Below are 23837 nucleotides of genomic sequence, written 5' to 3'. Positions count from 1 at the left end.
TTTACTAGCTATATGGCACAATGAACAGCAAGGTGTAAATCAGATAAAGAGATTTCACAGAAGTCATTTATATACAAGGAACCAAACTAGGGGAAGTTCATGTTAGGAGAGTTATAAAACCCTAGATACATAGACAAGAGAAAAAATATATTGCTACAAATCAAACTTATTTCTATTTTACTAAAAAAACCATCCCATACTGCTCCCAGATTATTCTGTCGATGCACAGAATACATCTAATGTATATTTATGTAGGAATCTCATCTTGATTTTCCAACCTTAATTCCACAGTCATCATAAAAATCCATTACTACCTGGCACTGATTTTGGTACATTTTTAGATCCTCATGGAGTTTCATGTTTTCCTCTACCAGTTTATTCTTGTTGCTTGCTATTTCTTTCACAATCGCCTTTAGTTTTTCAATAATCGAATCATCGTTTTCATCATTTTCACTTTTGGTTTGGGTATAGGTAATTAGCTCTTCTTGGCTTTGTTTCTTATTGCATATTTGATGTTGATAATTTTGGGTCTGCTTCTACAAAACAAACAAATATTTTAAATTAAACTCAATAATTGTATGTAAATTGCTAGGACCAAATTGTTATTAGTGAAATCATAAGACTATTCCTGTCTTCAGCTGGATTTGCTTAGAAAAGAGGACATAATTCAAACAGTTTGAATACTTGCCCTCAGTTAAAAAAAAAAAGTTTCAAAAACCTTCAAGGACACAGGAATTTTTCAAGGATTTTTTTCTCCTGTGTTGTGTATTTTCCTAGTATTTAATGTTAATGAGCCTCAAATGTGAAAAAGGTGATTATGATGACCTATTCAAAGCAGTTACCTGTGAGAAATAATTTGAGAGAAATGTTCCTCTTTGATTCATTGAACTCAGCAGGAGCTGCGTGTGTGTGTGTGTGTGCCTCAGGATAGATATTAACCTTTGACTAGAGGGCTACATTACACAGGTCATCTACAAACCTGCACTTCTTTGAGATCATTATCCTTAAACTTGGGGAAGAACCATTCGTATTTGGCAGAGTCCTACACCCCATGCAGCTTCTTGTACCAATTAAAATTCTAAACATAAAACTTCAGAAAATTGGTATTGCCAGTATTTCTGAATCCACAGGCATTGTGAAGAAGCATAATTACTATAGCAACTGTTTTTGCTGTTTAAAAAAAATTATCTTCATGAATCCCACTACTGGGACATTAACAAGCAGCACTAATATTTCAGAAGACTGAGAATTACTTGAAAAATTACAACACAATATGACCTGGAAATCATATATCATGTGCAGAAAACAAGTTGGGCAAGAAAATATAAAGTAAAAATAAATAGGGTTAAAAACACTATATTTCACTGACAAGGACTGCAAAAAGTCATACTTTAGACAGTTTTTGATGTTATTGCAATTTGTGTTACCTGAGAACCTAAGTAGAATGGACCACTGGCTGCATATCAAATAAAAAGCAAAAAAAAATTTGTAGGTTAAGTTTCATTTCTATAGATAAAAAATTAAGGTCCCTTTGACATCCAAGTTATGGACTCTGATATACGAAAGTGTCAATACATCCTGTGAAAATATAGTGCAAGACCGCAACTGGAAAACAAAGATCTCATGAAAGATGAATTTGAGGCAAAGATGCAGGAACAATTAACACTTTTGAAACAACTACGGGTAACAGTCCATCAGACTTGGATTTTAAAAAATAGTTGGTGCTATGTTACAGTTGTGAAGGAAATTGTCTTCAAAGCAAGTTCACTGATGGCAATGAAAGCTTCAACAGAAAACTGTGAATGATCACCCCGAGTACTCTATTTTGACTTGTATAACTGTACAATCAACATGTCATCAGTCAATAGTTTAACCTGGTCAAAGACTTGCATTTTTAACACATTTGTATGAAAGTTCAGTTGCTGGAATATAATACTCTCAGCAGCTAAACCCAAAACAACTGTTGTCCTTGGAAACTCTGGATATGTGTAAAGAGTCTCACAGGAATTGTTAAGAAAGTGTTTCACTAGATTAAGATCCAATGAGCTTAGTAACAGTGGAGAAGGGAATTACCAGCGAGCAACATAACTGGCTTCCCCTTAATTTTCAAGCTCTCTTGTGGTGCAGTCAATTTGTAAGTTATTTTCTGGTGTTATTTTTAGAGAAGGTTAGGTCATCATGACATCATTAAATAACATTTTTTTTCCAGAATAGAAGGAATTTAAAAAAAAATATATACAGTATCAATAGTCTATATATAAAAAAAGCAATAAGCAAATTGGCAAGTAAAAAATAATCATAAAGTCAACCAAGGAACTGCATGGTAACTAGAAGGCTGAAAAAATATGAAAAAAAGGCTAAGTGATCCAACAAACAACTCCAAAAGTGATTCTGGAGTAGCATATGAAAATTCATTTTTCTGCATAAATGATACTATTGTATATTTATGGTCTTCCAAAAAAAAAGAAGGCTATCAGATTTGAAGGAACTTCACACTTGTACTAACACCTAAATGGCATGCACTATTTACCTGCTGAGATACTTTTTAATAACGTCTCACAATTAATTGCATAATAGCAAATAACATGGAAAAGTATATTTATAATATGCTTAAAATGTAAAAAGGAACATTCATGGGTTTTGTAATTGGTTTTTTTTAAAGAAATATTAACATTTTCATCATGATCGTTATTCATTTTCTCATTTTCATGAGAAAAACTAAATTAACTGCATGTATCATTAGATCATCCAGCATGGTTCTACCTTACCATGGATTCACTATCAATATAGACATGCTTTGTAATATTCACTGTAAGCTTGGTTTTTAAAAATTAAGTTTAAGTAAGCTCTAGGTGAGTAAAGACTTCATTTTCTTCCTAGAGCAGGAAGGTAGGAATTTTACCTGAAATAAATTACATTTCTCGGGAAATAATTTGGGTTGCATATCTACATAAGAAGGGTTATTTACACAGGTTGTCACATTCTTCTCACATTGTTGTGATTTTGCCTTAAATTCCTGAAAGACAGCAAAACAAGCCTAGTAAACATAAAGGAAATATCTACTTTCCTCAATTGAAAGAAATTTTGTAATGTGCATTGTTCTAAGAAATACCTAGTTTTTTAATTAATACATAATCTTTCCATAATTTTGGAAAGAAGTTAAAAAAAATAACAATTCTATAAACCAGAGAAACACTAGTCTTAAAGGCTGTTGAACGGAGAACAATGTGTGTAAACATAGCAATTGAATAAAAATAATAAAATATTAGAGTTACTACTATGATACAAAAATTGTATTGGATAGTAGTTCCTGTGGCTTTAAAGCTGTATCAGTGTTGAGAAGGGTAATCAGTAGGGAATCAAACCCTTAATATTCAGACACAAAGTGCTCACTTTTTGCCTTTGTTTTTAATGGGACAGCAGCTTCATTGAATAAATTCTACATCTTGCTCTCTTTAAAATTGCTGCTTCAGGTTCTCAGTTCCTCTAGTTTAAACAAAAAGCTGTTTAAGAAATTTAATTATATTAGATTTATCTAATTTTGTTTTTGTATTTGCACTTACATTCATATTTATAGTGTATTTGAATTTGCTTTAAACTCATGCCAAACCTTATATGTTCACAAATATATTTTAAAGGCAGTATACTAAAAATAAGCAGAACTTCAGTTACTAGAGCTGTTGCTCTTTCAGTTTGAAAATTCAGCAAAATAACAGTACACTGATTTATATATTGAAAACTAATGGAAATGTTGTTCCAAAAAGACAGATGATATTTTATAATTAAGCTAAACTGGAATATTCCCCAAATTTAAAACAATAAGGTTTTTTTTTATTTTGCTGCTGAATAAAACCTGACTATTTCTCAACACAGATTAATAAAAATCTTCTTTCATAGCTTTCCTGACATCTGCTTTGGCATTTAAAACAACAAACATATCCCTGTTTTATAAAACATGATAGAAACAGAGTTTCAGACTATTTAGTAAGGACTGCAAGTTCAAGGCCTTACTAAAGCACTGCTGAGCTTAGTAGATTTTCACCACAGTAATTATTTCCCGAATACTCAGATTTGCTGAATATATTCCAAGTACTCATTTTTCAAACTGCATAATTAATCAAATTACAGCATTGTCTTACATTATTTTCACATTTTAATCTTGAGTAAGGTTATTCTCAAATTAGCTGACAGTAGTGATATATCAATGAAAGATGTACAACCCATTTATTATTCTTGTAAGTAGCTGATGTTGGGAGCTATGCTGCAGTCCAAAGCATTGTAGCTTTTCTGATGGTGAGAACTTCCATGTGGAGGAGACAGCCAACATCATATAGAGTTGGAATGTGTCTATGCGGATACAGGAATCCGGAGGTCGCAGAAGTTAGTCCTATATCTTACAGAATGACATAAAAGGCAAGTCCAAAACACAGATCCTAAGACCCTGCATAGTTTGGGTTGAAATTAGGAAATTACTTAAAGTCTGCTAGTGCTGAATTTCTTGATTGCAAAGTCCTCAAAGTGTCCAAATCATCTACATCATAAATCTACATCATAAACATCTAAGTCCTCCCAATGCTTAGAGCTGGGCAAGCAGCTCCCTTATCAACTGGTACCAATCTTCTTGCTTTGCCTACAGCACCCAGCCCAGTAAGCATGTGGAGCACACACTACTTTATTATGGTCTTCACAAAGGATCAACAGAGAAAACATGGATTTTGTGATCGTCCTATGCTTCATCAGATTACTGGTTAGACTGGTCTTTCCATAGGTGGAGGACTTGGTGTAAAAATCTTTCAAGACAGAATCTGAAGTGTAATCTTCCCATGTTAGTTTTCTATCTAACAGACAAATGTTATTTTTCAACAAGCTCTGACATTCTTCCTTTTCAAGTTGTTTCATTTATCTCAGGATATGAGAAAATTTATTGGATAGGTAAAAAAGAAGCAGCAAAAATTAGCATATCCAGAGATGATATTGCTCAGTTATAAGAAATAATCCTGGATATCAGTTTCTGCCCCACTGAATGCAGTCAGAGGAATATTTGGAGAGAAAACACCACTCGTGGGGACATTCTCTACAAGCTCTCTATCTTCCCTAACTTTCCTGTTGGTCCAATGAATAACTGATTATTCTGCAGATCATAAAGTAACCTCTGAGAAGTCAAGGCTGGGAATTATGAACAAAAATCAGCGTCTTCCTGTATTCAAGAATAAGTCCACTAATATCCAGCCTGTGTCCAAAGAGATAGGGAGTATGACTGATCCTGTCCTCAGCATCTATTATCTAGTCCCCCAGTCAATATGCTGCAGGATGTATTTTTAAGTGCCTAATCCTTCCTCATACATTGCCTAGGGAAATTAGGCACCGAGGTCAAGGTAGAGGATTGCTGCAGGCATATGGGTGCTGACAGGATATATGTGTAACAAGCAGTTTTCCAATCCTAAATCCTTTTTTCTGTGTAGCCCAAAGCGGTCAAGGTTGTCCTGAGGTCTATAAAACTTGAATTAATGATAGGTATTATGTGACAGTATCCTGCATATGTAGAAGCTCTCACGTCTCAAGAGATTGTGTTATCCAGTACACGTCTATTCATCAGGAAAAAAGTAAAATTTATTTATAGATACATTTACAAAAATTTTGCTATTAAATAATATTAAAATGAAGAACTGTTCTTCCCAAAGCAAGACAATTATATAATTTTTGTAGAACTATGAGCAAAATAAAGCTCACAATTTTAAATCAAAGATTAGTTCTAGAAGCATATTAAAATATACTGACAAATATTCTTACCTCAAGTTTCACGTATAAATTCCTTGAGTTAGATGATGTCTCCAGGTTTTCCTCACAATTTTCTCTACTTTGGAGCTTTTTTGGTTTTAACTGATGTGACTGTAGCTTTTCATAACTATGTATCAACTTTGAGAACTAAAAACAAAAGTAGAGTTGAACATGCAGAATCTATCAAGGAGGACCATATGGCCACAGTTTCGTTTAAACTAGAATCACCAACTGCAGCTTTACCATTCTAAATGTTTAATCAGTGCAACAACAAATCAATTAATAAAGTTAACATCAATTAATAAATTTATCACACATGAACAAGACTAAGCTCTCATATAATTGTTAACTAACTGTTCAAGTGGGTTTATTTGGCAGCTACTTAATTCTGCTGCAGTTCTCCACTGGCATTGCTACCCGCAGAGTAATTTCCTCTACAGTGCTCATATGGATTGTTCTATACTTGTTTACTGCCATCTTGTGTTGACATTTTTAAAGGGTGCTTCACTAGCCAGAATGAAAGATTATCATTAATGTACTCTAAACTTGTGTGTTTCTTTCTTATAATGAAAATTGTTGAAATGTTTTGTCTTTGATGATTGGCACTCTCTGGTACCAGTGTGTGGGTCTCAGAATTAGACACTAAACAGAGAACAGACACTGCCTACTGATGTCACCATGAAAGGCTTAGGAGTCAGAGGCACAGAAGAAAAGGTACCAGAAGGACCAGCCTCTTCAGAAAAAGAGCCATTTTTCACATCAGTTCACTACACTGCACAAAACAAAGGGTCTGTCTAGTGCCTGTTAACAGATTTGATACAAAAAAGTGATACTGTTTGGTAGGAATATGTACATTTGGTTTTGGAAAAAAGCAAACCCAAGGATATTAATAAAGGAAACACTAAAAATATGGTCTTGAGGAAAGTTGAATGGAAGAACTTCGTGAAGAACATTATGCAGAAAAGAAGCTTCCAATAAATACTGAATATGTGTCTTGCTGTTTAGTTCCTTTACATTTAAATATATATGACTTAAAAAACAACTGACTCTCACATAAAGTTCTCTGTATATCCAAACAAAATCCATAGAATCTTATATATTTGTTAACAGCTCAAAGTGAACTACTATTTGGAAATGGAATGGAATCCTGTTGAGTCAACACTGAATGAGCAATAGAGGTCTGTTCAGATAAATACACATGGCCAAAAGAAGTCCAGAAGAAACAAATTAAAAATAATCTGGAAACTTTCTAGACACATTCAAGATGAACTTGAGAATCATAATGAGACAGCAAAGACTAATTGAAAAGATGACTAAAAGACAGATTGTCCTGGACTAGAAAGTTTCATGACATGAAGAGGCCCAGGCACAGATTTCACCAGCTTGGAATATCTGAATAGCAATTCTGTAACATGGGCATAAAAGAGATGAGTTATCACCTTTAAACCCAAATCAAAAGCTTTGCAGTAAAGCTGCCTATATTTGAAATTGTCTTTGTCAGAGAACAAAGTTAAGATAAAATATTTAAAATGAGTCAGAGTATCCAGCTCAAACAACATGGAACTCAATGACCTTGGAAGAAAGATATCCTTTTTCAAATAAGAGTTTTGCTCTTGAATGTATTATGGCATATGTGATCTGCCTGGGAAGACTCAATGCAGGTAAGACAGGTATTGGAATGCTTATGCTAAAAAGGCTGGGAAATACATGATCCAACAATTTGGTAAATCAGTCTAAAATGGAACAGAGTGGCCAAAATGATATAATTTAGTTTGAATCTTAGATATTTAATGACAGTAGGATATTAAAAGCAAATTATTGTCTGAATGTTATGATGACTGGAAATGAGACTGAAGGACAAAAATCCTTCTATTTAAGCCCAGATATTTGCTTTAAAAGGTCCAAGTTGTTCTGTTCACATGTTTTGCATGTTAAAAAAAAAAAAAAAGAGGCATTTTAGTGAGTTCTGGGGTGGAATCCATTTTAGTTTAGATTTCTGAAAGCCTGAGATACTCTGCATCAGAAAAATCTGCCTGTAAATGCTTAGTCATTTCAGCTATCTTAAATTCTTGTCATGCACTGAGATGAATTGTATTCTGGGGGTGTCCATTTCTTTCTGTTGATTCTAAAGGGAGCCTGAGATAGCTCAGAAGTAGCTTTTATGTGTCAAAGTGAGGAAATTAGTTGCAAAGTTCTTAGAGCAAGAAAGGGTCCTTGTTCTTTTGCTAAGAGGTTTCCATCACTTTCAAAGTGAGAATAACTACTAGACATTAAAATAAAAAAAATAAAGGATCAAAGTAATGCAGATGAACCTCAGAAGTTTTTGCTATTTAGTTATGACAAAATGCTGCATGTTTGAACGAACTCAACAGTGTGGCCTAAGAGTTTCAGGTTACATACTAGGAATTATTTCCCTAATACAAGAAAAATACAGGTTTTACTGCATTCAACAGGCACACAATCAATTCAGATGGAATACGGCTCATCAAACAGAAAAGAAATTAATTCTGAATAGTGTAGCATTCTGATAGCTAGAAAAAGTGATCCTTACTATTTCTATCAAGATTAGGAAGGAAGAAATCTTGGTTGGGATTTTAAGAATACCTATGTAGAAAAAGATACAATGCTATTGGTCACACAATTTGTGCAAAACTAAATTAGCTCATAAGATTCTACAGTTTAGAAGGTGGTATAACTTCCAAGTGAGAATAATAACCAAAAGAAGGGGATCAAAGGAAACAAGGCAAAGATTAATATTGTCACAGAAGGTCTATATTTTAGATATGAGTTTGTGTAGCTCAGAATTGGGGACATTAAAGCCATTCGATTGCAGACAATCTTATTCAGGAAAGAAACTCAGTAAGGAGATGTGACAAAAGCTGGAGGAGCAGAGTGGGACAGTCCTATTGTCTAGCATAGGTGCTAGGAATTGTTCTGACAGGCAGATTTCTCTTTATCACATGGAGAATCAAGGCAGGCCCCTTAACACAGACTTTTAACAGTTTTCTTTTTCAGTCAAGGTGAATGAGGTGGGTATTTCATGAAGAAATATGGTTTGGTCAAAGGAGAGGAATGGGGACTGGAAAATAAAATGCAAATAGCATCAGTGCTGAAAGCTTTAGAAAAAGGAATAGGATGACTGAGAGAATGAAATGCTTGGAGACATGTATTGGGAAAGTGACACATATTCTTAACAGCTAGAAATCCAAAGTTCTATCAAGTTTATCTTGCATAAAAATAGAAGAAGAAGCAATCAAGAAACCCAAATAAAGGTTAAGTAGTCTGAGCAGTAACTAAAAAGAAGAATTTGGGGAAGAAATATAACCAGGTTTAAAGAAAAAGCTTGTAGGTTAGAAAATTTCAGGTTCTTTAAAAAAAATAAAAGAGAAAACAGGTTGTATTTGCCCATGGAAAGGACTTGTAGGGCAATTAAACTCTCCAAAATAAAAATCTTTATGAAAAATTGCCCGGACTCTCAATTTCAGAAGGTTCAATTTCAGTGAAGATACTAGCAACAACATGCAACATAAACCCAAGCATTTTTAGCATGGGATAAAAACAATAATTAAGAAATGAAAAATATTGCAGCAAATGTTATAAAGAAAAGAGAGCTTTACTACATTTTTGAGAATAGTTCTGCACTGCTAAAAGACACCTTAATACTTCTGCATAAAATGTCACACTCCTTTTCATTGTGTGATGTTTATCTTCTTAACAATCACGCTAAGAAGATGCTTTTCTGTAATTTGTGTAAGTTATAAACCAGCTTTTATTTCTAGCTACTTTCTCAAATTATTAGAAGTGTTAATTACAAAACATCCAAAACATTCACCGCCTACTTACAGAATTGTTTTCCAAATCAGTTTTCAATTGTAAAAGAAAAGATAAATTAAAGACAACATAACCTTAAAAATAAGTAATACATTTATTCATTTGATGGACTCAGGTGTACTATCACTTCTAAATGAAAATAATGATATCCAATTTATGTGATCTGACATCATTATACAAGTGTGCTGACTGAACATTCTGAATTACAACACTATGTCTCTGGTAGAAGAATCCAGTGAAGGAAACAGAAAACTAGCAGGAAAAACAATGCAGAGTTGTTAAAAGATGAGAAACAGAATCAACTCAAGTTTGCTACAAATTTATATTCATGACTGAAGTAGAAAATATTGAAAAAACAAAAAGACAGGTGCAGAGCAAACATAGCCAAACTGCATCATAATACCATAGAATGGTTTGGATTGAAAGGGACCTTTAAAAGATCCTCTAATCCAATCCCTCTGTCATACACGGGGACACTTTGCATTAGACCAGCTTGCTCTGAGCCCCATCTAAGTCTGGCCTTGAACACTTCCAGGAATGGGGCATCCACAACTTCTATGGGCAACCTGTTCCAATGTCTTATCATCCTCAGTAAAAAAAATAATAAACTGTTCCTCAGGTACAATCTAAATCTGCACTCATTCAGTTTAAAACCCTTGTCCTTTCTCTCAGTCTGTCTTCACCAGAGAGATGGTCCAGACCCCTCTGATCTTCTTCATGGCCTCCTCTTGACTCACTCCAACAGGTCCAAATTTTTTCTTGTACTGAGGACCCCAGAGCTGAACACAGCACTGCAGGTGGGGCCTCACCAGAACAGAAAAGGGGGAGAACAACCTCCCTCAATCTTGTTGGACACATTTCTTTTTATGCAGCCCACATTTTTTTTTATTGTGGTCTACATGAACACTCAGAAATAAATAAAGTCAGAACAAATTCACAACATCATTAATGTGGGTTACTCCAGTTTTGATACAAAGGAAATCTATACCTTATGGAAAGCTATCAGGCCACTTTAGCGGTAAATCAAGGAAACTAAAACCAGAAAAAGATATAGCAAAGACATGACAAGCACAGTATAAATCTTAAAATCCCTAATGTGCATCAGACTCATATTAGCATGAATCCAATTACCTATTTTATTCATTCACCAAGGCTTTAGTTTATTAGTCTGGAGTTAGGAAAACAAGTCTCTTTCTTCATAACAGATATCATATCCACATCAAAATCCATCCAAAGAGTTTTGACACGACAGTACATAAATTATAACAGAGCCTAGTAGGCAGCTGTAGTCATCATCATTTGTATGACATGATTGATATTTCCCAAATCCACAATGGCACATCTATACAATTTGGCATGTATAAGTTTTTTATACTGCAATCACAAAATAATGAAACTGACATTTTTCTTACTTGAGATTTCAGTGCTTGAAGCTGAGTTTCATAACTCTGAGCCATTTCATTTTTAGTTTTCTGTAAGTTTTCCAATTCTTGTTGAAGTAGTCCCACCTAAAGTTAAAATAAGCATTCAAAAGTACCTCTTCTGACATTTTTCAAAATATGTAATTTTTGGGAAAGTAATTTGAAACTCTGAAAGAAGATCACTGCTTTAAGAAGAGATATTAAAAATAAGTATTAAATCAGTAGCTTGACAATAGAAGTGCATACCACAGACCTAGATTGTGTCAACATCAAATTAGGGATTTTATTGTAAAAAATCTCATTACATGCTGATTTAGTGATAATATTGTACAAGTCTGTCACAAAAGACCATTCCCAAAAGCTTTTTAAACCAAACTATGCTGTTGCCCATTGTGAAATTTTCCTTTGCATGGCTTATAAAATGATACAAATTACCTTCCCATATTTATGTACAAATTACCAGGAGACACTGTGAACTCCCTAAGTGCAGTGCTATTTGTGATACCATGAATTATTACTGAGGTTTACAGAGACCTGAGAAATATGACAGAGAGCATATATGGCACCTGTGCTTTCCAGGAGGGGCAGCTGGAATCTTGGTAGAATATGCTGAAGTATTCCAGATAATGTCTCTGTACAGCAAATAAATTGATGCTTTCAGGATGGGCTACTTGAATTCTTCTCTTGGTTCCTCTGACTGCAGGGACTAAGGGCGAGTTCCTAATTGCTCATTAGGGAGAGTCACTCAATTTTCAAAACTCCCACAGGCAATTTAGCCACCGAGCTCACACGAGGATGCTCTCGTGTAAACACTTAAAATTCAGCAGGCTTGAACTAGAACTGAATGCTATGCAAGGATTTCTTGATGCTTCTGAATAATTATTCAGAAGAAAAGACTGTGAAATACAGCCAACATCAGGTACACTGGGGCTTTAAGTTTCACAAGAAAGTCAAAGTAGTTATACATTTCAAGTCATCACAATGAGTAAAATTATCATAAAAAGACAGTATAAAATGTAAAATGCTAAAAATCAGGAGTAAAAAGGAGTAGCAAAGACATAATTTTGGGAACCTTTTTGAACTGCATTCTTCCATTTAAAACTCCTGATGAAATGAGAAGTTCTGGCATTTAGAAAAAACATTGAACTATCTTTTTACAGCTAACCTGAGAATATTTGATGTAGACTTTAGGGAAATAGAAGAAATATGAGATTTTCAATGACATTTTTACAATCACTTTTCAGAACAGAAGCACACTTTAAAACAAAACACTAAGGATAATTAGTGACCTTTAAGAGGTGTTTGGTATTTTTACATGATAGAACAAACGGTCTTATGGAGAATTTAAAGCATACTAATAAGAAACTACCAGAATAAATACTTTCTTTATAGAATGTGATATTCCTAAATACCTCTTGACCTTTTTGATCCAGTTTGCTTTGGGCACTTGCTAATTCTTGATCCTGGATATCCATCTTTGCTTCCAAAACTCTCATCTTTCTTTCCCATTCTACTTGCTTTCTGTTTACCATGATGTCAATTTGATGCACTAATTCCTGAAGTTCAGCTTCACATGGAGAAGCTCTAAAAACATAAAAAGATTTTTTTTTCACATAAAGAATAAGGGAGAAAACAAATTTTTATTTGCATTGCTTCAATTCTGTTTTAATTGTGACCAAACTAACCACTTTTCAACAACAGAAAGAAAGAAATGGGAAAGTTAAATGATGCCTTCAAATGTAGGTGGAATCTCACTTCATCAATCTTGAATTTGCCTGTATGCTCAACTTTTGACTGTACTAAATTGAAAAAGCAGCTCTTTAATGTGGATATGGATTTATCACAAATATTTTCTTTGATGCTTAAATTATACACATCCCTTGTTCTGATAATTATTACAGGAAATTTAAGAGAATTTCTTAGATTTATAACATTGTTATTAAAACTTAGCATGATTTTTTGAAGTTAAATTCTTTAAAACTTATTTTACATCCACAAATCCTGAAACTGTAATGGTATCAGTGCTAAGCTTGTAAGGGCTTTTTAAATGCATATAAATCTTAATGACTTTTTAATGTTAAAACTGTTGGTAATGATGTTTTGAAAGTTAATATGAATCATAGGATGACAATAAGCAAAGTGCAAACAAGTGATGTATATCACTCAAAACAAAAATACCCCTCTCAAAAATAGCATTAATGATGGGTAAACTTTGAGTGACTCTGGGTGGAATATAAAATGGGATTTTGAAAACAGAAGATAAAGCGATACTACTTTATCACGTCTACCCGCTACATCAGGGCTACCTTTTCCTTGATACTGCTGTAAAGACCTGTGCACTTCCAGCCTCCTCTAATGTCACACTGTAACACTTTAGTGAACCACCTGCAATGACTCAGCTACCTGATTTTAGCCTTCAGAAACATGTACTTGCTTTTTTGTGTGTCACATGGATAATCTAAATACTGTTATGCAAGTAAGAATGCAACTTCTAGCCTAGATCATCAGATTACCCTTTCAGATCCACCATGGCTGACGTTCTTCACTCTTAAATTTCACCTGCCTCTCTCAGATCTTTCTGCACATGGCAAATTCTACATTTTTTGCTAAAAGAATTTTCTCTTAGCAGTTCTTGCATGCTTCTTGAACCTTGAGCCATCATTATATAAAAGGAAGCTGTTGAAAGAGCTTCTCAGTCTACCTTCACTTTCTCTAATTCCTTACCTGGATCCTCTAAGCACATTTGTAGCTGCAAAAAGAAATCTGTATGTCAAGCTGCAGATTACTGCTGCTGTTGTTCTACTACCAAAACTATTCTGTATGAAGGCTCTGGCATTGAAGACAGATCTGCAGTCATCCCCACCTGCTAGCAGAGAGGTGCTACTTGTTATAGTAACTATTGCTTTAGTCCACCAGTGTTTTAGAAAAAGTGCCAATTAGCCCCCTCAGAATATGGCAAATTATATGGCACCACAGTCATGAGAGTTTATTTTGATCACTGGAAGTGGAATACAATGGCTTCTTTTGTTTAGTAAGGCATATGTAAACAAACACACAAAGAACAAATTTTCTCATAAGCAAAGAAGCATGCATGGATTTTTTTTACCCATGTAGATTCAGCATTCCCAGTTTGCTGAATGCATACATCGAATGGAGAAGTTATGCAGGGAAGTAATGACTTGTACTTCAGCAAGTGGCAGCTACTTTTTTTTTTGGTTCATTTACTTTGAAACAGCTCAAAACACTTAAAAGTTATCTCATTTTAAAGTGGTGTAGGCAAGCTCTTAGTCTTCTTTTATTCTGCAAATGATTTTCACTCCATATAAGTGAAAATAGAGATGAGTCATATTCTACTGTCCTTGATAACTATTTATCTTCATGTAAAACAAAATGTTTCCAAATTTAGGCAAAAATCCAGATAAAAAGTTTTACCACCTTTTATCACAAACAATTTTTGCGCTAGTTAGACCTTTCTAGCTCTATTTAGCCATATTTTGCTTTGGAGTTCTGCACAGGTCTGCATTTTTCTGATTGTTTCCTAACAGACAGAAAAATGAATGGTAGAAAGAATGGCATTGTCCATACACTCTAGAATAAAGATGTTATTTAAAAACAGATGATTTAAGAAATCTAAGGTTCATACCGTCTTTCTTGAATTTATACTTTCTTCCCTTATTATTTACATTTCCTCACAAATAGGATATGGCCATATTTATGCAAACAAAAGTAAAACTTATTCAGTCTTACACAGTATATTCATTAGGTTGGATATTTACCACAGCTTCTACAGTCAATTCATTTAATTATTGCAAACCTTGCTCTAAAAATAGGAAATATACGAACCAGTTGTGATAGACTCTTCTACCCCAAAGTTCTATTCTAAGAACTACAACCAACTTATTTAACAGCTTTCAGCTACACTGAATCATTCATATCTATGCATAGATAATTTGTGATTTTTGCATCTTTGAAGCTGGAATGTGATTGTCATGATTTTCACCACCATTACTCAGCCATTTTACCAAGTTTTAAAGGCACTGCATTTTCCCTGGAATGCTGTCAGCATAGACTGAAATTGTTTTCTTTCAGTGAAGGTACATCCTAAACTACTCTTCCAGATTCTTTGTATAGTTAATGGAAATACCTAGCTAGCAAGAATTACGGTTTATGATGGGACAAATTCTTCCAGATGCATCTGCAAATAGCTTGAAATTTCATAAATTGATTAAAATAAAGGTAAGGCAGAATCCTGATTTTTTGAAATAGATTTCTGACTTGTAGCCAAAGAACGGCAATACCTTTGGGGTTTTCTAATTCAAGTTTTTATATGGCTACTTTTACAAATCATATAACTATGATATGAAAAAAGAATTCCCTCAAAGCAAAAAAAAAAAAAAAAAAAAAAAAAAAAAAATTAAAATGAAGGGGGCACCACACTGATCAGAATATTTTACTGCAGTAATAATTTTTATCTACCATGAAAAGTGCATGCATTATTCTTCAGTATGACATACCACACTTTAAAATCCCATTAAAAACTTTCTTGGGCCAGAATAAGGTATGATAGATTATGCCTCTTTTATTTTAAGAAATATTTTTACACTTAATATGCATCATATGACATTATGTTGTTTCTTGGTAATAATGGCAGAATAAACTGATTTATTTGAAAAGTAGTTAGTAAGTTTACTTACAAAATTGTGATGGACAAATATTCTGGTTTAAGTCATTAAGTGGGGAAGTTCTTATATTTGTGTGTTCCTTGAAGATGCTGAATGGGATGAGGTCCTACATAAAATCTTACTTATGTTCTCAATTCTTTAGAAAGACTTTGTGCTAACGTATTTTTTAGATTAACTAAATACTAATATATTTTTTAGATTAACATTAAAAGAACTAAACTTGGATTATGTAAAAAAAAAAAGATTATGTGTTCTTATAAAAAGTGCACTTAGTACTTGGGGAGAGCACTTTTAGTTATTATCTGTGCAAAATAAGGCTAGGGTTTTAGCAGTTATTCTTGTTTTCAAGATTCTTAATGTTTTAAGAACTGTGATATATAAGTCTATATTTCTGTAGCCTAGCAACTTCAAGTACTTTATAAAAAATGCTTGAAATTACATTTCTTAACATCTTAATAAAACCCTACATAGCTTTCATTCTCCCCTCCACCTCTGGTTCAGGTATGAATATTTAAAACATTAAAATAACTAACAGAAACAGTGAAGAGAGTACTAGCCAAAGCACTAAGATATTTTGTCTTAATTATCAGCAACTTGTCCAGTTTGCATGGAAAGGAAAAGAAATATAGAATCAAGTTTTCTTCCAAAATCATTAATATTTTGTGTTTCACATTTTTAATAAGCATACATAATTCAAATCCATCACATATTCAACTCCCAAGAGAGTAAGTCACCACGTACTTAGTCACAGCTTGTTCCTGGAACACTTCTAAGTCCTCCTCCATAATAATGATTGTCGTTTAAACCTGTTAAAACACCAAAAATCAAATAATTCTGATTCTTAAATGCATTCATTTACATAGCCAAGTAGTGCAAACTGGATGGTTCTATGCTTTTCTTTCATATTATGCAATTTTCTCATTAAAAACAACAAGGACAGGGGAGCGCAGCTCTAATTACAGGCTGGAATGGGCGAGACAAAAACTTCGGGAGCAAGCTCAGCTCCCTGACAGAAATTCGAGAATCGCTTGGTGCAGCACTGAGATACCAGAGGTGGTGCTGGGCTTGAACCTAGCCCTGGGTCTCCATACAGGAATTTGTTTTGGATCGTTCGCTGTTGTGTGATGTCAATGATTTGAGAAGACACTCTGAAGCACGTGAATCTTAATTTCCCATAGATCCATGGCAGCGCTCATCAAACATTTGTACCTTTGCTCACCGTGACTAACCTCCACCCCGGCCATAACTGCTCTCGAACACCATTTCGGATTCCTACTGACTGGTCACTCCCCCGCCTGGCAGATGCAGTCCGGGACACGCAGCCCTCAGAGACCTCGGCGGGACGATCAGAACAATGCTACTGCGGAGACCAGCCCGGTCCTGCGGCTCCAGCAGGGCACAAGGATGTGGGGCATGCCTGCCTGCACGCAACAATGTTATGGGTGACGGGGGAGCCTGAAACAACACTAATTCCTAATTCCTGGTGGGGGAGAGCAGTGGGCTCTCACGGGCACGGGTACCAGTGCCCACAGGCGTGTGGGCAATGACACAGGCCGCCCTTTCCCCTCCCGTTACCTGCCGTGCTCCCCCTCCGCTCCTGCCGGCCCCGCTGCCGCTGTGCCCGCGGTACGAGCCCCGCAGCCCGGCCGGCCCCGGCCCAGCAAGCACCCCGGCTCGGCAAGCGCCCCGGCCCGCCGCGGCGCCCGCCCGTCGCCGCGGTAACGCGGAGGGCGGCGGGAGAGGCGGGAAGGCGGCCGGGAGCGGGGCAGGGCAGGGCCGGGAGTGGGGCAGGGCCGGGTACCTGCCCCGAGGGGCGCCGGGGGAGCGGCCCGCACATCCCGCGGTCGCTCCCTGCGCCCCTCCTTCGGCGCGAAGGAAGCCGGAGTGAATTTCACCACGGGAAAATTTCCCCCCGGGTAAAGAAGGTGTACTTTTCCTTTAACATAATGTAAGAAATCACTAGGCAAGGTGTTTTCTTCTTATTTTTTTTTTTCTCCTCTTCCCCTTAAAACTCTGTTATTACTAGATGATGAAAAGGCTGAACATTACCCTTTCCTCCCTGAATGACTACCTATGCTTTTGTAAAAGAGCATCCAACGATTTTCAGATTATTTTGCTAACGACCTTGACCTGATGCCTTTCCATTCTTGTGGCCTTCCATCTGTCTTACTGAACAACATAATGCTTTCAGGAATCACAGCTATTTCAGCTTTTTACAGTCATAATTTGAGGGAGTTTACATTTCTTCAAACACCAGTGAGTTTGTCTACCAGGAAGGTACCATTCACTTGGTATGTGTTTTCCTGAAATTTTCACGGAGCACTTTCAGGACCTGTTAGTCTATTTCTGTGCACTACATGTCCAGTTTTGGCTTTGTTTTTCTTGATCTGTTTACTGAAATTAGCTAAGTGAACAGCAGTTTTAGTACCAGTTCTAAGGTATAATCTATTTCATTGGGTTCCTACATACTGTACTGTGGCAGATGGTTTTCGTGTCGGCAGAAACACTGTTTCAGGTTGTGAAAAATGATTTTTTTTTTTTTTTTTTTTTTTTTTAATAAGAGACTGAAACTATATTCAGAGTTTCAGGAAAGTCAGAGAATGATGGAATTATCAGGACTGGAATGGGCCTCTGGAGGTAATCTCTCTGGAGATTATTTTGTCCAACGCCCTGGCCAAGGCAGGATCACCTAGGTTAATTCTAGAAAATTAGAGTTTTCCCTTGTAGCCAGGCCCACCAGGATGACAGGAGAAAGCTGTGGGACCAGTTGCTGCACTCTGAGCCCTGAAAATGTTTTCTTCATTACACTTTTAATACTTCATTACACTTTTCTTCATTATTTACTTACTGTAATTGAGTTAATGTTTCAAATACAATTTCTTATAATTTAAATAGTTTTGAGATTTTTTTCAATAGTGAAATTTGGGTTTATTTATTTTAAATACTGAACTTTGAGATGATTTCAAGTATTATATACTAGAAGTAATTTCTAATGCAACTGCCAGCAAATTTCCATTTTTTCATTTGCTCAATTGAAATGAACTTTTCAGCCATATTCCCAGAGTATATATTTTAATTTCCTCCCTGTCTTACCCTATCTCAGTGGTAATCAGTTATTCAGAAATTTAACTTCATCTGTCATGCCTAAATGGAACTGGGAGGGGGGCAACTTAGAAAAATACAGAAAAGTAATGTTTAAATTAGTTATCTACATTTTCAAAGCTTTTTAGAAGGACAATTCCACTGCCACTAGCTGTAGTTGTGTTTCTAACTCTCTTATGTATATCCAAATGCCTCTCCCGCTATATTAAAAAAATCCCATATCAAATTTCTGACCTTTTTTATTTGCTTATGCTCATCCACATCATCTCCTGACTAGAGCTTGTCTTATGAGACTCAGAACTGTTATTTGTTGACTTTAAAGAACATGCCTTACAAATTGTGACAGCCAGCCAGCCGGCAAAAAAAAAAAAAGCTAATTTTAAATCAGCTTTTAGATTAAAATTCATGGAAAGCTATAAGCGCATTTCTTTAGGAAAAAAAAAAAGGAAAGTAGACCAGGGCAGTTACACAATGGAGCGTGAACAAATGGCAAACAAGACAAAGTACAACACTGATCTATTCACAAAAACGAGGGGAACTAGGCATTACCTAGGAAGCTGCCTTGCAGAGGGATCTCAGATTGGAGCATTGGGCAATGATTAATGGGATGGAATTTAGCACGTCAAAATATTGGATTCTGTACCTAGCAGGTGAGAGTTTCTAATAACAAAGCAATAATACACAATTCAATATAGAATATTTTCAGAGCAGAATAAAAGTGGTGGTATTAAAGGAGTAGCATAATTTAGACCTAATTTCAGTGATAAATGATTATATACCTACTAGTTATCCTTCCTAGGTATTTGTCACATGAATTCTTCAATATGTGTTGGGTTTGTACTACAATATGTAATAGCAGGTAAAATCTAAGTGCATTTGTGTATTTAAATACAGATTGTATTTACAGGATATATTCACAACTTTGCAATCTTAGATGACAGATTTGATTGAACATTTTGTTCCAGTAAGCTCAGTATAATTTTAATAAGAAACAGACTCATTTCTTTAGCATAGAAACCACATTACTTTAGTGATATTTATGTCATGGATTCATAGCAGCTCTATAAAAGTTTATTAATTGCATTCTGTATGTTAGTTTGAATACATATGAACACCCCAGCTTAATTTATAGAAAAGGAAAGGAATAGCTGAGTATAAGCCATCCATCAACAACTATGCAGGAGTCACTGAGAGACAATAAAATCTATGAAAAAGATCCTTAAGATGTAAGCAATAACAGAAGAATGACATTTTAAAAAGAACCTTTGCAAGAGGGATTTCTGCTTGTGAAAATGAGACAGGCATAAAATGTGCCTGAAGATTCTAAAAGTGCCTAACTAATTTACTGGCAGGAGCTGATAAATCCTGGCACAATACAGACATAGATGAAGAGTACTGTTTCTAAGTATTTTGTTTCTTGTTTAAACTGAAAATTACTCTTTTCTTAAGCTGCTTATGAAATCACTGAAGGAAAGGACAGAGTTTGGATTTAGTAGGATTTGCCAGGTAAACCAATTGATATGTCACACTCTAGGCTGAAACGTTGGAGTGGAGAATTTTAAGAATTTATCCTGTAAGAGGAAACCTGAAAATTAAGGGTAGTGCTCTAGGAGAATGCAGACAGGATATAAAGGTGCCATCACACCTGTTTTTGTGACTCTTACAAATTAGTATTTCTCTGTCAGTCTCTCAGGATGAGAAAAAAATAATGGTAGAATTGTGTAGGCTGGTAAAACCCTTTAAGATCATGGAGTCCAACATCTAACCCAGCACTGCCAAGTCCACCACTAAACCATGGCCCCAAGCACCACATCTGCACATCTCTTACATACCTCCAGGGATGGTGACCTCACCACTTCCCTGGGCAGCTTGTTCCAGTGCTTGACAAGCCTTTCAGTGGGGAAATTTTTCCTAATGTAGGATGTAAACTCACCTGGTGCAACTTGGAGGCCATTTCCTCCTGTCCTATCCCTTGTTATTTGGGTGAAGAGACTGAGCCCTACCTGGCTACACCCTCCTTTCTGGTGGCTGTAGAGAGAGCAATAAAGTCCCGCCTGAGCCTCCTTTTCTCCAGGCTAAACACCCCCAGCTCCCTCAGCTGCTCCTCACAGGAATTGTGCTCCAGAGCCTTCCCCAGCTCTGTTGTCCTTCTCTGGACACGCTTCAGCCCCTCAATGTCCTTCTTGTAGTGAGGGGCCCAGAACTGATCACAGGATTCAAAGTGTGACCTCACCAGTACAGGGGGACAGTCACTGCCCTGGTTCTGGTGCCCACACTATTCCTGATAAAGGCCAGGATTCCATTGGCCTTCTTGGCCACCTGGACACTCTGCTGGATCATGTTCAGCCATTCATTGACCATCACCCCCAGATCCTTTTCCACTGGACAGCTTCCCAGACATTCTGAACCAAGCCTGGAGCATTCCATGAGGTTGTTTTGACCTAAGATCTTTGTTGAATTTTATCTGTATAGTTCTAGATATTTTCCCCACAAAAGAACAATCACTTGTTTAAAGCTTGCTGCTAATATTTTTCTGGAAAGTCATAATAGTGTTTAGCATTACTGCAAAATCTTTCAGTATGGCATAGTCTTTCCTTTGTAGTTATTCCTACTGAAACATAAAAATATAAAAATATTTTATGGTTTGGCAGCATATGGATGGTTTCTAGCTCTACATACAAAAATACTTCTTGGTTAACTTGTTTTTACTTATCAAATGTTGTCTGTGATCTTGTCTGCAGTTAAAAAGAAGACTGTTAAACTCGAGACTGTACATTTCCTCTGTGGCTTTATATCCTGCCACAGTTGCCTCAGTTTTTATATTGTATCATAGTGACGTAAGAATTTATTGAAAATTATTCTGGTTAAGATAGGCAAGGTATAGAAAAAAACCCACTCTAAATGCATACATTTGACTTTGTACTGTCTGAGGGGATTACAGGAAACAAACTGGTTTGTTTTCATCCTGAATGTAAATTATTTTATGATAGTTTGACAGTTTTAGTTTTCAATGGCACAAATGTGCTAACAATTGCACTAGCTGCTTTTGGTCATATTTAAATTTAATTATGGAAGAGTAGATAATTGGAAGTTTTTTAATGTTGCATAGATTTAAGTTTTTATTTTTTAAATCAAGCACATTAAGTGAATATTCTGTTGAAATACCTTGTAGAGAAATAATTAACAGTGCTGACATTTAGGTTGTCATTTGGGGTTTCAGAGATAGCAATTGAGTAGATGTCATGAGAGTTCACATTGCTCACTTGCATAAGAATGTATTCATATAGAATACAGTGCTATATTGGTTATATTAAGATGATATTTTTAAGTTGTACTTGGGTGATCAAGTGCTCTGCCTTAACTAATTTTATTTCTTTTATCTTCGGAGTTCCTGTTTAGTTTTCTAATTAACTGAATGTCATTATTTTCAGAATTAGTTCTGGAGTACAGTGGTAGAGCAATTAAAAAGTATTGCTGTGTTACCTTCTATAGAAGTGCATTATGAGGCCTGAGCTTTTTGGCTTGCCCGGAAAAGTTAAACCCCCATTTAACTTGACTGTAAAGAGGTATTTGGCTGGGGATTCAGAGGCAGGCACATAGGATACTGGCTTTGTCATTCTCTTGCTTTTTTCTAGAGACAGAAAAGAGCTTTTTATCAACCTAACATCTAAACTCACCCTTCTGACCTTGAGAGCCATAATTCTAATCAGAGTGCAAATAACAGTAGCACAGTATTTGCTTGCTGTCTCTGCCTTCTGCAGATGCTTGTTCTGAACATTTGCATGCTCAAGGCTGAGTCTGGGCTGGGCAAATACTGCATCTGCTTGAACATCCTATTCTGCTTAACAGCTGGCAGCTCACAGTAATGAGACTTGGGTCAGTGTGAGTGCTTCTTGTGGGGCCAAGTGCATGCAAATATGTAACACCACCAGCAGCAATGGAAACTTTGCTTCACCTTCCAGGTACAAAAAGCAAAAGCAAGCAAAGCTTTCCTTGAAAATTTGAGCTAACAGAAATACTCTACATTTTCTACAAGCTGAAAATGAGGATTGTTCATCAGAGTAACCCAATTGCTTCTAAGGGTGAGGTCTTAATCCTTGACTTTCCCTCCCAACCTGAACACTGCCGTCTCATAAGACTACATTGCAACTTTACTGCAGGCATAACTAATTATTATATTATAAGCACTATGCTATTATCCAAAAGGTTAATTGGCCAGACAGATATAAGCCATGATCAGTTTATTTTTTATTTAGGTAAGCAAATAAATAATAAATAATTTTTTATTTAATAGCTAAGCAAATTAGTGGGGAAAAATGTGCAGGACCCATGGAGAAAGACACAGACACTTGGGTATGAAAGCATGCACAAACACAGATGCCCGAATCTTACACTTGTTTTAAGTGTTTGACTGTCTAGAGCAAAAGATTCTTGGAGAGGTATTCTTGAAGTATTCCATCTTCCAACACAGTGTGGCAAGAAAATTGCTACAGCTGACTCAAGCCTTTGCCCGTCATGACTTGAGGGTTGCTTGGCCAAGTTTCTGATTGGCATTTCTGGTGTGTAAGGCAGAGTTCTCCTCAAAGCAGCTGCTCTTGCTGACCTCCCTGCCCAATTAGGCTGAGCCAGCTGGGATAGGGGCTGTGTTTTTCCTTACTAGTACATTCAAACTTGCCTTCTTCTGCTACTTGCTAGCTTCAGCCTGACCTCCATCAGGTCTTAAGGCAAAGCAATGAAGATACCAAAAGCAAAGTGTATATCCAGGGAATGGTTTCTTCAGGCTACTGGATATTTTCAAACTGTATGTTTTTCTCATGAATAATTTGCCAGGGTTTGAACCTATTGTTGGAGCAAGGAAACAGGTAACATCACTGTTGAATGTCATGAACTTCGACCTTTGACAAATTACCTTTTCCTTTGCCCTTTCTAGGAAGAAGCAATTAGATCAGGATTTTCTGTGTATTTATGTGTGTGTGTGTGTGTGTGTGTGCGTGTGTGTGCACTGTAGATGCTGCTAATATTG

The 23837-nt window shown here is 36.0% G+C and overlaps 1 protein-coding gene across 9 annotated transcripts in view; it reads right to left on the bottom strand.

Moving 5' to 3' along the window:
- Positions 1-19090, bottom strand: part of DEUP1 (deuterosome assembly protein 1) — a 47092-nt gene extending 28002 nt beyond the window's left edge. For 2 of the 9 annotated variants that reach the window (XR_012055117.1, XR_012055115.1), the window contains exons 1-7: positions 17288-19087; positions 16454-16518; positions 12443-12614; positions 11022-11117; positions 5791-5925; positions 2903-3016; positions 315-536 (exon numbers count right to left, since the gene is read on the bottom strand). Coding sequence is in view for 7 of the 9 variants with exons in the window: in XM_072927102.1 (XP_072783203.1) it covers positions 315-536; positions 2903-3016; positions 5791-5925; positions 11022-11117; positions 12443-12614; positions 16454-16497 (783 nt within the window). In the remaining 2 variants the exon portion in view is untranslated. Of the gene's footprint in view, positions 1-314; positions 537-2902; positions 3017-5790; positions 5926-11021; positions 11118-12442; positions 12615-16453; positions 16519-16921; positions 17134-17287 lie in introns of all 9 variants that reach the window. The other 7 variants (XM_072927102.1, XM_072927097.1, XM_072927109.1 and 4 more) reach the window with 7 other exon arrangements.
- Positions 19091-23837: the final 4747 nt, after the last annotated feature.

Source organism: Taeniopygia guttata, chromosome 1 (genome assembly GCF_048771995.1).
Source record: "Taeniopygia guttata chromosome 1, bTaeGut7.mat, whole genome shotgun sequence".
Taxonomy (NCBI): domain Eukaryota; kingdom Metazoa; phylum Chordata; class Aves; order Passeriformes; family Estrildidae; genus Taeniopygia; species Taeniopygia guttata.
The sequence above is the reverse complement of the archived record's forward strand: the minus strand, read 5'-3'. Positions and strand labels throughout refer to the sequence as shown.